The sequence below is a fragment of the Pieris brassicae genome, chromosome 14 (assembly GCF_905147105.1).
Source record: "Pieris brassicae chromosome 14, ilPieBrab1.1, whole genome shotgun sequence".
Classification (NCBI taxonomy): Eukaryota; Metazoa; Arthropoda; class Insecta; order Lepidoptera; family Pieridae; genus Pieris; species Pieris brassicae.
In genome coordinates this window covers 1,518,147-1,534,297 of record NC_059678.1, presented here as the reverse complement: position 1 = coordinate 1,534,297, position 16,151 = coordinate 1,518,147, and the positions used below count along the sequence as shown (strand labels likewise).

General features: G+C 34.4%; 1 protein-coding gene across 5 annotated transcripts in view; it reads left to right on the top strand.

Moving 5' to 3' along the window:
• Positions 1-16,151, top strand: part of LOC123717966 (leucine-rich repeat serine/threonine-protein kinase 1) — a 72,218-nt gene that overhangs the window by 31,439 nt on the left and 24,628 nt on the right. For all 5 annotated transcript variants that reach the window (XM_045674256.1, XM_045674255.1, XM_045674258.1 and 2 more), the window contains 12 exons: positions 1,960-2,058; positions 2,624-2,718; positions 3,887-4,081; positions 4,335-4,425; positions 5,151-5,312; positions 5,518-5,619; positions 7,013-7,157; positions 8,291-8,493; positions 12,756-12,830; positions 13,971-14,113; positions 14,614-14,721; positions 15,923-15,992. In XM_045674256.1, coding sequence (XP_045530212.1) covers positions 1,960-2,058; positions 2,624-2,718; positions 3,887-4,081; positions 4,335-4,425; positions 5,151-5,312; positions 5,518-5,619; positions 7,013-7,157; positions 8,291-8,493; positions 12,756-12,830; positions 13,971-14,113; positions 14,614-14,721; positions 15,923-15,992 — 1,488 coding nt within the window. The remainder of the gene's footprint in view (positions 1-1,959; positions 2,059-2,623; positions 2,719-3,886; positions 4,082-4,334; positions 4,426-5,150; positions 5,313-5,517; positions 5,620-7,012; positions 7,158-8,290; positions 8,494-12,755; positions 12,831-13,970; positions 14,114-14,613; positions 14,722-15,922; positions 15,993-16,151) is intronic.

Genomic DNA, 16,151 nt, shown 5'->3' with positions numbered 1-16,151 from the left:
TATGCTAATACGATAATGTCGAGAAACATTAAATAATTAATAATAAAATATCCCAATATAATAATATAATTGCCCTTGGTATCGCAAATATACCTTCGCCATCGCTCATATCCCATAGGTACAAAGAAACCCAGTTCTTGGAGCACACTTGGGTTGCACGCCCCACACCCCCCAAGACTTTTATTACGTAGTAGGCCAACTGTAAATCCCGTCTGGTTTCCAAACAACTGTACCCCACCATCCCTAAGACAAATAATGTTTGGTATATTAAAGGATTGTAGAAATAGACACCATACAGTCTGTTATAGTAGTGTTGTGCAAATTTATACTGTATGGCTCGAACATAAGGCAGTATTTAGCTTCTTGCGTAGCCCAGACGAGTTACACTCCAACATACTTCTAACTTGAGATGGCTTTAATATTAGTGAACGTTCGAAGCACAAATCCCGAAAATCGAAAAATATTAAAATATATAAGTCAGGGCATTCAATAGAACCTTTGCAAGTGTATTGTCTTTTGTTAAAATAGCTTTTACACATTAAGAAAAACACTTTTTGAACGGATACAGCTATGTATTATTATAAACTTATAATTATTTTACGTAATTTTGTAAGTCACGGTGACTGAAGACAAAAGGTGTTGAATGTCAAAAATAATCACAGCTGTAGAGAAAGTTGTGTTATCTGTATTTATTTCCACGGAGTTGGTATCGACTAAATGTATTATGTAATTATTTATAAGTTTTTAATAATAATACATAGCTTTAATTCGTTCAAAAAGTGTTTTTCTTTGCAAGTGTGTTAAAACATCAAATTGGTTACGTCTACAGTTGCCTAGTCTTTTACAATAAGTGATTGACGTTCTAGAATATGCTGTTGAGTTGACTTTTCATTTAGCCTTGTAAATTTGTCATTTGACTGCAAGTTTATAAATAAATAAAATTGACATGAGTTAAGTTCGGTGGTTTTGTTGTTGATATGTTTAATGAAATTTTGAAGATGAGTGTTAACTGGTTTTTATTATTTAAAACATGAGCTTATAACTAATATTAGATTTATTGGTTGCGACGCTGCATTAAAGTGACACTTATGTTAACTGTAAAGAATATAAGTGTAATCTAACAATTGGACATTATCGGAAACAAGAATATGATATTACAATTTACGACTGTGGGAAAAACTAAAGGATTCATTTTGGCTTCAAGTGCTATGATTGCTAATATTTGACTCCAATTTTTAACTAACATATCTGTAACTTAACTAATGTTAGGTTACATAACCCACATGTCATAAAAGGACAATCTTACAATGGCTACACGACATGTTTTTTGTATTTAAAAGACGAATTACCGTTGTGTCAACACCATCTCTAGTCCACGCAAAATTATACGTCATATGTTAATAGATAGTATTAAATTTCTACAAAACCCACATTGAAACCATACACTCAGTTCTGAGACGGTTTCTGCACATTCTCATAGAATAGAGCCGCTTCAATTTTCAATCACGACATGAGGGTCGAATTTATGGAATTTCGAAGACAATCATATTGTTACGAAGACGGGCCGACTGCTAGATTTTTCCACTACTTACAGAGAAACATCGAAGTGATAAAGTGCTGTGTAAAGTGTGCATAATTAAGTTATTTTGTGTGTAATAAGTGCATTTCTGCGATTAATTTGTGCTCATAAATTCCTCATCAAAAAATAAACCCTTGAAGAAATATACGGAATTTTCTATCCGAACTCGTAACAATATGATTCTTTATAAAACAATTAAAATACTGGCTTGCAGAATTGATTGATTGATTGGCAAGACATATGAACAGACAAGAAAAATCTATGTATCCGTCCAACCCATTATCATGTAATGTTTACAGACACAATAAATAAATATTATGTCCATTTGTGTGGATTGGATTCCTTTGATCTTTCGTCTTACATTTTTGGGGTTATTTCAGACAAATGACAGTGCCTCCAGTGTTTCGTCCCCTTCTGATTCTCCTCTACCGGGTGCTTCGCCTTCCACCAATTCGGCGCCATATGGGTTCTCACAAACGGTAAGTCTTAATAGACGTTTACAAATACAACGTATACAACGAACTTTAATATGGCTGTTATCTCAAATCGCAGTCCACACTTCTCTGGTCTACCCTGCAGTTAGGTTATAGTAGGTCTAGTGGCTTAAGCGTCGCTAGTAGATACGATGAAGGAAAACATCGTCAGAAATATGCGTGAATGAGTGTGTCAGGCACAGAAGAGTCACCTACTTGCCTATTAGAAACATAAACGGTTATAGTGCCTCGTGGCAAATGCGGAACGTACAAAACGGAGCGTACATACCTGAGCGTATACCATTCTTATGTAACGTGTTCTAGGAATTAAAAAAAAAACAATATATAACTTTTAAAATAACTCTTATATTTCTATGACATATGCCAGATTCAAATTATAATCTCGATTTTCTAGAAATATGTGGACAATACACTAACTAAATCTAGCATTTCAGGTTTCCATCAAAATTTCTCATTTTTGAAGTCGATTACACCTTTTCCATAAATTTCAATGAATGTGAAAGGGACAGAACATTTAATATATATTTGCGGCTGAAATATTGTTTTCCAGAAGTCGGCATCACGGAGTCCGTCCATAGAAAACAGTGAATCAACACCAGACGATGAAGAAGTTCCTGGGCTTGGGAACCGAGCTGGAAACGCTATGTAAGATTGCTTATTATTCCAGTATCTTATAGAATTCTTAATTTATTAAAGTAGAATAATTTTAACATTAAACAAAACAAGAAATATAATTGTGTAACTCGTAAAACAGTTAAGAAAAAATAACTTGAAACAGTAACTATAGAAAAATGCGTATAAATAAAATCATATTTATATAAAAGTCTGGTGGTGTGGTCAATCACCTCAGGCGAATGAACGAGACGTTAGAACACGACACGCTCGCCCGGCTCTCAGTCTCTGCATTTGCATATTTTTGATCGTTTTGAAATAATTTCATAACATTTATAAACATGTTAAACATATGGGCATCCAAAAATAAGTAACAAAGCGCACACGCAAATACTACTTCCAGGTTACCGCGTGCACGCACGCATACGTGTGGCACGGGCAGGACCGGTTTTTGTGGTTTGAGTGCAATCGTCGATGTAAAGTTTCAATTATAATAAATTTCAAATGTGTTGAGAAAATGAGATTGTACTTTTATATATTAGGTCCTTACATATGAAATTGGCGTTTTGTATGGGAGGAACAAAAAGTCGAATATTTTTAAATATAATATATTTAATTAATCAAAGTATGAACCATTGTTTTCTATGCACTTTTGCCATCTCATAGGTAGTTCATTGATCCCTTTACTAAAAAAAAACAGTCGGACGGGAATCAATAAAATCTGTGAAGGCGATTTGGACTGCCCCATCAGACTTAATTTTTTTCCCTTGCAAGAAGTTGTCCAAATTTAGAAAAAAATGGTAATCTGTTGGAGCAAGGTCAGGGGAGTACGGAGGATGTCTTAGACATTCCAACTGAAGCTCTTCTAATTTGGTAGCCGTCTGTTGTGTAGTGTGTGGTCTAGCAGTGGCGTGGAGCGATTGACCAGCCTAGGTTGTTTAGCCGCTAGCTTTTCCGTCATGGTTTGCAATTGGTGTAAGGACCTAATATATTATGGAGTAAAGTTTTTTACCATTCTATACCGAGAACTATTTGATTTTACGTACACACTAAATTTACTCAATACGAGACGGTTGTTAAATTAGCAGTTCGTGTTATTCCTCTTAATAAAATAGTTGTAAATGTTTATGTACATTTTTTTAATTGGACGTTAACGACTTAAAACAAAAACGGTTTCCTCAAAAATCTAAAATATTTTCAGCTGGTCCGAAGCGCGTCGTGCGCACGCCTGGCGTGGGGCAAGGGCTCCGTCTCCAGTTAGAGCCCCAGTGGGTCCCGGAGCCAGTTGCCTGGCGTCTCTCAATCTCTCTCACAACCAGTTCTCGTGCGTGCCACCACCGTTAGCATGCAGAGCTCCAGCTTTGACCAGACTTAATATGGCCTATAATGGATTAAGGTATATTTCCCTATTTACCTAATTTCCTCCCCCGGGAATCGAAACTAGACCCCACTTTTCCTAAACCTCACTGTTCTTACGGCTTACGCTCTTGAAACTTGTGGTCCTTCGAGAAGAGAGCGTACCAATCTTTAGAGGGCCCGCAACGTACTTGTGAGCTCTGCCCTAAGGATTGGTTGAATGGCTGAAGAATGATGTTTTTAAGTTCAGAAGTATACATTTACGAGCTATCTCTATCTTCAAATATTTTCAGATCCATGTCATATGTGACGTCATATCCTACAAATCTTCGCCAACTGGACTTAAGTCACAATGAGATTTCCTGCTGGCCGAGTTTACCACAGGTAATTTTGATATTTAATCGTATTTGAATGTAGGAAAAATAAAGTATTGATGAGAGAAATCTATATAAAACCTGGTTTTAAAAAGCATTTTAGATAAAATAATATATAAATAAAAATAATTGACATTAATTAATATTGGTTTATACGTCACGTGACACAAAACAGTCGCAAATTAGTCGCATCGACGGTGACGAGGCTTGCAAATAATATCTTCGTCTAATCCTAATACTGTCTTGGAGTTTAATGAGGCAGACACTTTTGCAGAGATTTTTGTACAAACATACATATGTGTATTTGTGTTATTTAAGAATGACAATTGACACGTTAAGAAAGGGGATATTTATGTACAAACGTGGCGCACCACAAGGTCAGGTGGCGACGCCATCTTGTCTTAAAAAGCGTTCAAGTATTACTTTACGCAAGCTTTTAAGATTGTTGATCCCCCCCCCCCCCTCTCTTGTAACGCGTTATAACGTTTTTTTGTACCCCCCCCCCGCTCGTAATACAAGATGGGGTAGAAGTAATAGCCATTATCATAGCACAATTCACAAAAAATTGCGATTCTAAATATATATGAATTTCAAAACTTTGTTAGCAATAAAGAGTGTAGCATACGGGCATACGCGCGTACATACGTACAAATCTTATGCCCATTTTATTTTTTAACGTAAAAATATGCAGCCTCCTTTATTAAGATTTTACACACCTTCTTCCTCATGTTCCAGATGGAAAGTTTCGGCAGCGACGGATCTCCATTGGCGTGCTATTGCCCAAATGGCGGCGTTGGCCGCATAAGGCCTCGTTCAGGGGGCTCTGTTAGGTCCCAGTTGCTTAGCGCTGCTTGTCCTGCTCGGCGTCATCTAAGACTCGAAGCTTTAAGGACCTTGGTAAGTCTATATATCGAAATAATATCCGGCTCGAAGGACCATAAAATTATTAATAATGGTAAAGAAAATGCGGTACGGTGCGGCCTTTAGTAAGTGCGCACGCGACAGCAGTTAATTTTCTAGTTCCTTACGGTGATTATGACTAATTTATAGCAACTGTATCAACGAATGCGAGGCGTTTAACTAACTATGTAACCATTTTCAGATACTAGCAAACAATATGTTAACCAGAATTCAACTCACCACTGATGATGATGGTCTCGCGACTCGGGCTGATCATCGGAATGATGATAACGATGATGAATGGGTAAGTAATAAATAAAAGTAATAAATGTTATGAATGAGGTAAATGTTATTGAGAGTAATGTTTTTGTTGGGCAACGTCTTATAATTCGACGGAACCATGGAAAAAACATGACTCATGCGGCGTCACCTCGCTCTGCGGCGTTCCATTTAAGGCTTGAAGTGCGAGCGAGAGCGGAACGAGCGACAAAGAGGCACAATCGGCCTAAATAAAATACTAATACTTTTTATGCGTACAAATAAATGTAACTTGGTCAATTCAATTGTGATTTCCGTTTACCTACTTTTCTATATCAATACAAAATATCTATCGAACGAATAAAATTAAAATTTTCTTTTGAAAAAGCAGTCTACTTCAACCGATTTTTTATTTTTATTTAATTTGACTCTAATCCGAAACTAGATGCATATTTATTTCCTGTTTTTGCCGGGAATCGAATAGCGAAGCTAAGTTGTATGCTATGAATGTACAGTATAATTTACGGGATAGTCAGTGAATGTGTGTAGTCAAGATAGTTAATGACAATCTTTATTTAATTAATTAATAACTCTTAATTTATAACTCAAGTAATAGTCCATTCTATAACATATCAATACTTTGTAATGGGAGTAATTAAGATATATATATATATATATATATATATATATATATATATATCTTAATTACTTATCTTAATATATATATATATACGTCGACTGCCTTTTTGGATTAACTAAATGCAGTATCTATTAATTTTTTCGATGGTTGTCTATTTCAGTAATATCGCAGCCAACAGCTTAATAGGCCATTGATTTAACAGCCTAGCCTTTTAGTTTAATTAGCAGCCTCAAAGATATTCAGCCGTAGCGTTTGTTACATATAATAAACTGGCTAATGCTTAAGCCATTCGTACGATAGACTGACCATGAGGCCGAAATAAAAAAAGATGAATCATCTGGCATAAAAGATATCTCTTTAAAAATTAAATTGCTTGAGTCAGTCACAGCTAAATTCACAGTTAAGTTGTAGTTTGTTGACGCCAATTGTCAATTTGAATTTCGTTTCGAGTTTGAGAGTAGAAGAAAGTTGAACTAAATTTCATTAACATTGAACTGGCTAGGCAAGTAATGAAACCAAGTCATTTGCCTGGCTGTTTGATCAACTAGCTGAATATCTTTGAGGCCGCTAGTTAAACTGCGCTGTTTAGTTAATAGGCTACACTGTTAATTGAACGGATGCGACATATGGATATTATTTGTATCGACGCGAGTGCCCCACTTAAAAAAACTTCTTCCCAGTCATGGTTATCCACTACAGCAACATGACAGATTTTTGATAACTATATGTGGTAATCTAGCAGACCAGGATTTTTATAAAACTTCTATAATATGCTATAAATAGAAGGTTTCTTTCACAGTCAGAAGGAGAATGTCACCTCAAACGACGACTTCTCTTCCCACTCCTCTCGATGTTGGATGTGTCCTGTAATCTTCTGAAGTCCGTCCCACCGGCCATCTACTTGCTTAGCAACCTGGCTGTGCTTAACTTGAGCGGGAATAAAGGTTGGTTCTGCTATAAATGTAACGTTGGAGACAAAGACCAAAACAAATTTGTATAGATTAATTTTATTTATTTTTGAAGTGAAACGTTATCGGCGTTGGAAATAAATTTACCGTCACATTTTTAGGTTACGCGTCACGTTTTCCCGTTACGCGCCATCTTTTTCTTGTCCCTACCACGTTTGATTCGAAGAGATTCGAAGCCATTAATAACAAAAATATATAATAACGATAACAATGATAGTAAAAAAATGTGTGCGTGTAATAGTGTACACACGTAAGAAGTGAAACTTCTTCATGACCTTATTTTCCGAAAAATTATCTTCTATATGCAACTTTACAGAAATTGGTTAAATAATGTTAAATTAGATAAAGTTTAACAAAAGGCTTTTATTATCATAGACATGAATACAAATAATACAATTATTTCATTTTATCTTATTACTACTAAGATTATTACAGGATTTCATTAATTGTAATAGAATTATTGAAGTGAAACTTATTATCGCATAAGATTTAGTTTGTCATTTAAGCGCCATGTAGCGGCTTTATGTGAATGTACTTAGGTAAAGGTACCACTTAGATCGCGCTGTACTTGTGAATGTTATAAAAATAAAACATTCAGCATTATTAATTATTATCTCTATATATATAAAATTCTCGTTCCCGTAGTCGTCCGAAACGGCTTGACCGATGCTTATGAAGTTTTTTATGCATATTCAGTGAGTCTTTCAAATCCCTAAGTGATAAGGGGTGTCCAAATTTTATTTTTTTATGATATAAAAATACATACAACCCTTAATTGTCATCCCTCTTCGATCAACCCTATACTATAGTATATTATAGTAGATAATTATTATTATTGAACTAAAAAAGTGATAAATAATATACATGTCAAAACGTTTTCCGGGTCAGCTAGTATACTATAAATATCACAAAAGCAAACTTTATACTAAAAAATGTATTTTTGTACACAAATACCAAAAGATCCTAAAATAAACTTTAGGACAAAGAACTTTTGTGTTCGGAGAGTGTAATATCCATCTTTCTAATTCTAATAATCTCTTAAGTGTTTCTTTTCGAAGACTACGGCCAAGCTCCCAGTATCACTTGTTATGCCAATTTTCTCTCCGCAGACATAACAGACCTGCCACCACAAATGGGACTTCTATCGCGCCTGTGGAACCTGAATACAGTAGGTTGCTGTCTTTCGGAGCCCCTACGTTCCGTCGTGCGCGGGGGGCGGAGCCGCAGTGTCGACGTTGTAGGCTTCTTGAGATCGGTGCTGCATGAAGCGAAGCCCTACGCACGGATGAAGCTCATGATCGTTGGAGTACAGGTGTGTTTATTGAAATCAAACAAAAAATTCTTTACATTTATTTATTTATTTATTTATTTATTGTTGTATAAGTGTTCTTAATATAAAGGTAGTTGATGTGGTGGAAACACAAACTGTGCACAGTTTTTCTATCCACCAGGACGTCGAACATAATTAAATCATTAACACACATATATATATACTAAGGCCAGTGACATATAAACTGTAAATTTATAACAATCAAACCATTCAAACGATTTAAAATTGCACGTAAAACGTCATAAACAAATCTAAACACTGACGCGCCAAAGATAGCCGATGCAAGAAACCTGTTCTTGTCGAGAATTCTCATTCACATACAGGATGAGTTCCTATATTCGAATATATTTTAATGACGTATATGGCATAATTTATGTTATGCATAATTTATAATTGTTTGACTAATGTAGTATTTTTTAAATTTAAATTTAATATTGTTTCTTGTTATATTCGTAAGAAGTGTAGCTGGTATCGAGTTTATTAAATTTGGAATAATGTAATCTAATGTTTTTTTCCCATATAAATTATTGTATTTGGGTAATAGAAATTCGTTTTTTAATTTTCTACGTGTTGAGTAGTGATAGTGAGTTTTAATTGTTTTGAGATAATTTTCTGTAAAGTAGTTTTCATTTAATAATCCTAGTTGTACTTTCTCGTGTATAGGTATAATTTTGAAAAATGCAAATAGCTTTCTGTAGTCCGCTTTATATTGTGATTTTAATTTTAAGGGAGCAATTGTTTTTAAAATACGTATTTGTATTGCAAATATTTGATTTAGATAAGTTTTGCATGTTCTCCCATAGCTTGTAAGTCCATATGTTATAATGGATTCGGCTAGTGCTTTGTATAATAGTAGCAGAGTTTTAAGTGGTATTTTATTTTTTATTAAAGTGAATTTGGCAAGTATCGCTCTTAGCCTATCACAGACAGAATTAATGTGCATTTTCCAGGACATTCGGTCATCTATTGTAAGCCCCAGGTACTTATGGTTATTAACTAATTCTAAAGCGTTGCAGTTGCAGCTATTGGGGTACGAGTTATAAGAATGTGCACATGTGTGGTTGTGTAAGATTAAGATGGGTGTACGTGAATTTAGATTGTGACTGGATCGGATATGCATGAACTTTGTTTTGTTAGGATTTAGTACAAGTCCTACGTCGTGGGACCATTTAGCCAATGTATCGAAATCAGATTGTAGCTTTGTTTCTGCTTCTTGGATGTTAGGCCCTGCAGCTACTAGGCATGTATCATCTGCAAATTGGAATATCTGACAATACTTTATTATGTTAGGTAATGTGTTAACATAGGTAAGGTAGTGTAAAGGCCCAATGACTGAGCCCTGAGCCGTACCTTCTGTAATAGATATTGGAAAACTTTCTTCGTTGCACACTTTAACACGATAAGTTCTGTCTTGCAGATAGTTTTCACACCACTTGAGTAGGTTTCCTCGTACTCCGCAGTCATTTAAGTTCTGCAGGATTACGCTGTGCTTTAATGTGTCGAATGCCTTACTGTAGTCAATAAACACTACTAGAACATGATCTTTTTTATTTAAATGTTTATAAATGTGGTCTGTGAATGCGGATAGCAATTGTGTGGTATTTTTATTTGGTTGGAATCCATATTGTTTGTTAGAAAGAATATTGTGTTTTTTATAATAATTTTGAATTTGTCCACATATGTATTTTTCTATTATTTTGTTAATTGTTGGCAATATAGTTATTGGACGATAATTATTATAGATTTTTTTGCTACCATTTTTGTATATTGGTCGAACTATGCCTGTTTTTAGTAAGTTAGGATATTTTCCAGTATAAATGCTCGTATTAATAAGGTTAGCTATGACTACGTTGATTTTATTACATAATGTTTTAATATCCATAGCTCGTATTTTATCTGCACCTGGAGACTTTCTGTCGTTTAATGATTTAATTATCTTTGCAACTGATTTAGGGTCTGCTGACTGAAATCTCATACTAGTATTTTCTGTATGCTGGTAGGAGCTTTTATCTAACAGTGGATTTACACAGTTGGTTGCTATATTACTAATACTATTGTGGAAGGAAGTTGCAAAATTATTTGCAATATCTTTACATGTAATATTTTGGTTTGCAAATGCGTTTTGTATAGCTACGTCCATGGATGTTTTAATTTTTCCTGTTAGTTGGTTTAATATGTCCCATAGATTTTTTAGATTATTTTTATTAGCTTCTATATTGATTCTAATTGTTTTATTTTTAGTTTTATTTATTAATTTATTGACATAATTTCTGGTTTTATTATATTTTTGTTTGAGTATTAAGTTGTTTGGATCTTTTATATATTGAGTAAAAAGTTTATCTCTGTACTGACATCCTTTAATAATTCTATTATTAATCCAATGGTTACTATTTCGAAGAGAGTTAGATTTAAGTTTAACTGTACATTCAGATTTTTTATATGCTTGTGTTAAGTTATTTTGTATGAAGTTATATATACCAATAGGACACTTCATTTCTAATGTCGGACATTGATTAATTAAAGATTCATTTTCATGTTCCGTCTGAGCCAAGCGTGCAAGCGAGAGCGCAGAAGAAGTACAAAATAATGATAATAATTCAATTCATAAAAACATTTCAGACATACACATAACATTTATTACTAACAAAACACACACACAGAAACACATAAAATAACAATAATAATAGAGATATAACAATATTTTAGATAGATATAGAAAAATGTTAATTGTGTATTGCGTATGTGCTGTGGTTGTAATTGGCCCTAGCTCAGCATTATGTTGAGGAGCAGAGTTGTTCCACAGTGCTGGTCTTTCTGCCAGAGACCACGGCAGCTAGTTTGCGCCTCAGTCGCAAAATAGAATTAGGATCTAATAATAGTAAAACTTAGCAGTGTAAGCAATGAAGAAGAAGAAAACATTTAAAAAATTTAAATAAGAATAATTGTTAAGAATAAGAATATTTTCGGGCGGATTAAAAACTATATTACGTGAGATTTTTGTTAAGTAAGTAGATGTTTTTTATAATTGCGACGAAAATTTAATTTTAGTTGAAGATTTTTCAACTGAGCAGGGATATTATTCCAACATTTTGTCGCGCTATATCTAAAACTCTGGTGATGCTGGGGAATGGCAATCTTCTGAGCACAACTCCTCACTTTATACTTGTTGCCATTACCTATCCAAAGGAGCTTTTTGTAAAGATATTCAGGTTGTTTAGTATATACTACATCAAATAACAAACATGTCATATACATAGTATTGTCTTTTGTTAACATAGCTTTTACACATTAAGAAAAGACTTTTAAAACGGATTGAAGCTATGTATTATTATTAAAAACGTATAATTAGTATTGTCTTTTGTTAACATAGCTTTTACACATTAAGAAAAGACTTTTAAAACGGATTGAAGCTATGTATTATTATTAAAAACGTATAATTAGTATTGTCTTTTGTTAACATAGCTTTTACACATTAAGAAAAGACTTTTAAAACGGATTGAAGCTATGTATTATTATTAAAAACGTATAATTAGTATTGTCTTTTGTTAACATAGCTTTTACACATTAAGAAAACACTTTTTAAACGGATTAACGGAAACGGTTATTATTAAAAACTTATAATTATGTTGTTATTCTTAGTGTTAAATACAAAGTGTTTTCTTAATGTTAAATACAAAGTGTTTTCTTAATGTCAAATACAAAGTGTTTTCTTAATGTCAAATACAAAGTGTTTTCTTAGTGTCAAATACAAAGTGTTTTCTTAATGTCAAATACAAAGTGTTTTCTTAATGTCAAATACAATTTTTGTCGACCTTTCATTGTTAAAAACATAGGTTGTTCAAAAAAAAATTCTTTTTTCAACCAAAAATTTGTTTTTGCCAAATACGTGACATACGTAAGTAATTACCTTTGGCGATTTTAACAGCTGACAGTTCTCAAACGTCTGATCATACAGGATCACTCTCCGATAGACCATTGTCGTATAATACAGCGGCGCTACATTTATTTCCAAAATTTTGGAAAAATGAAGTATCCAGCCGTGTGAGACCTCTGTCGCTGGTTTAGCATACTGGAAAATATATAGTTTAATACCAAATATTCTCGTCTCCTTTATTTGCATGATTTGGGATTTGGCTTGTGCCCCAGAAATGTTACCTATGTAAATATAACCACCTGCAGTTATTCTAAGACTAATAAGTTGTAAGTTGTCTTCGGAAAATGGTGAAACTGCTTTTCCTTTTCAGGGTATTGGAAAGACGAGTTTATTAGAATGTCTTCGGCAAGAGTCAGCCATACAACATCGAAGAAAACCAACTGATGTGAGTCTATTAGATTAATGCTTTACGTGAACGCTTTTCTCTCTGTTATCTGTTTAGTGACAATTATTTTCTAATAGGCAAGAAGCCTCAGCTTGACTCAGGGATTTAGGGCACTGGAGGTCTCGGGGCAACAAAGGAGTAGCCACAAATTATTTTTATGTATTTATTATTGGAGGATAAGTGCGGCCTTATCGCTTTCGATCTCTACCAGGCATCCACAGTGAGAATTAAAATTAAATTAAATAGTTTAGGCAAAAAGTGCAAAAATACATACTTATAACTATATATATCATATATAGTTATTAAGACAAAAACGCAAACTAAACTAAAAAAGGGATATATGAAAAATAAAATTATTTTCCAAATGAAATGAAAAAAAATCTGTCGAGATTTTCAATATATAATTTATTGTGAAATCTGTCTAGAATATATCAAAAGAAAAGTTCTTCACTTTTTTTCCGAAGCCTATGGGTCTTCGGGGTTGCTTACTAGGCTAACACAGCTCTATCTTTTTACTACCTCAACGATACTATATATAAATAAATTAGACACATTCCTGTATTTGTTTTAATGTATGTTGCCAAATCCGTGAACCTATATGCTTGTACAGCTTGCCAGCCAGTTGACTTAAAATTTAGAACAACCACGCGAGCCGTGTCAGCAGTTGGGCAATGTTCAAATACTCTGAACAAATGATATTGAAAAAAAAATCAATGGCGCTACAACCTTTTAGGTCTTGGCCTCAGATTTCTGTGTCTATTTCATGATCATTTGTTAAACTAATAGGCAAGTTGGTGATCAGCCTTCTGTGCCTGACGCACGCCGTCCACTTTTTGGGTCTAAGGCAATCCTGTTTCCTTACGATGTTTTCCTTCACCATTCGAGCTAATGTTAAATGCGCACATAGAAAGAAAATCGATTGGTGCACAGCCGGGGATCGAACCTATGACCTCAGGGATGAGAATCGCGCGCTGAAGTCACTAGGCCAACACGGCTTTACAAAAACAAACTCACAAATAATATTGAAATATATAAAAAAATGGTGTTCACGTTAAAAACTTATTACTTTAAGGTGATCCAACTGAAATTGAAATTTTTAGTTCGATAAGTTTCAACCTGTATAGTTATGATTTTTTGTAGCATTGGGCAAAGCGTATGGGCAACCGCAGCGCTCGTGGTATGTCAACTGTGGGCGTGGATATAGGTTGGTGGGTCTTTGAACCCCAACGAGCAGCTAGAGGCCCCGTCACGTTCAGCACATGGGATTTTGGGGGACAACATGAGTATGAATTTATTGTTTTGTTTTTAAATTTACTGTCAAAATGAAATCTAAAGTCATTAGCAATACTAAGTCTATATGTACCATTTTAGGTACTGTAAAGATAGAGTAGCATCGAAAGTGTCCATGGGCGGTATTATTTAAGATCAGATGATCTTCCTGCCCCTTTGCCCCCCAGGTCTATAAAAAATGACTACGTCCGTAACGGTTAAGTGTAGCCTTAAAGGCCGGGACTTAGATACCTCTTGGTATTGCAGGTGTCCAGGGTGATCTGTTATGTATAAAAAAGTCCAATCTCACCGTTTGAAGTAAAGTACTTATGTCTCTTTTCATCATAGCCTAAACACAATTTGATAGAAAGAGATGAAAGATTCATGTTTTCTCGAAGAAGTTTAGTTTGCGTACACTATCTTAAACGTTTCATTCTGAACTATATGTGTGGAATGACATGTTTTTTAACCATATTTTATATGTGCACCTAAATGTTTTATTAAACACTTTCAGGTACTATTCAACACACCAGTATTTCCTTTCACGTCGCTCCCTGTATCTCGTCGTGTGGAAGGTTCCAGATGGCAAAAAGGGCTTGGCCAGTGCACTACAATGGCTGAGGTGACTTTTAATATTTCATATATATAAATCTCCTGTCACAATGGTTGTCCGCGATGGACTCCTAAACTACTTAACCGATTTTAAATTAAATTGGCACACCGTGAACAGTCTGGTCCAGCTTAAGAGATAGGATAGCTTAGATCTTCAATTATAGTCGCAATTTTATTTTATTGCAAATTATTTGTTTATAAGTAATTGATAATCACAATTATCTGTTAACTCCAAAAGATACTTTTCGACTGGATTGAGTAAGTAATCAATAGATGGCACTGCTATGGTAAACCGACAAACGTGTCATATAAGCTACAATTCAATATCATGATTACCACGTGTTATTGAGGCTAAAGTATAAACTTTTTTAATTTTTGGTGTTAGCATAGCCAACCACGTGTTACTTAGACCGAAGTGGAAATCTTCTCACTTTTTTGTAACATTTATGTTTACCTAAATTGTCAAATATTTTACTCAAAAGAATTTGTAACATATACTGTAGATATAGTACTGTGTATGATGTGGTAAACTTTAATAAATAAATAAATATTATCCAATAGCGACAGCGATACCGATCCCTACGTTTTTGTATGCTAGTTCGATGTAGACGTTACGGTATACGTATGTATACGCTGATTAGAGCGGGCGCGAGCGTTGTAACGTCTTCAGAGTTCAAAAATATAAAACGAAACAACTAGTCCAACACAGGAGTGTGTGTGAATTATTTATTTCAATATTTCTATCTCCTGCCCTATGTACCAATAGACTATGTTTCTGTGTGCATTTTACATTCCCTTGAACGGTGACGAACAAAAACATCGTGAGGAAACCGGCTTGCCTTAGACCCTAAAAGAGGCGCGTATGTCAGGCACAGGAGACTGATCACCTCGTCTATTAGGTTGACAAATGATCATGAAACAGATACCAAAATTTGAGGCCAAGACCTAAAAAGTTTGTAGCGTCACTTATTTATTTTTATCTTAGTATTTAATTTTAATTTAATGTTCTAATTGATTGTCATTCTACATTCTTGGACATTATTATTTGCATATTTGTGTAAATATTGTGTATGTTACGTACATCATACAACTGTTTGTCGTTGGTAAACGCAATTTTCACTGTCCACAAATTCTTGTCGTTTGCTCATCCACACTAATCCAGTATGTTCTTATATTTTCCTATCTTCAACTTAATTTATTTCCTGTAACAGGTCAATACAAGCGCGAGCGCCAGGATCACCCGTCATTATGGTCGGCACACACTATGACCAAGTTGTTAATGTAAGTATGTAATGTCTCCACTATTCTCACTTTAATCTGATCTGATAACCATTCCATTTACGTTATATACAAAGTATACAAAAAGGCAAAAATGAGAAAAGATGCGAAAAATATGGAGAAACAGGAATATAACAAGAGCCAGCCATCAGTCTCGTGAAG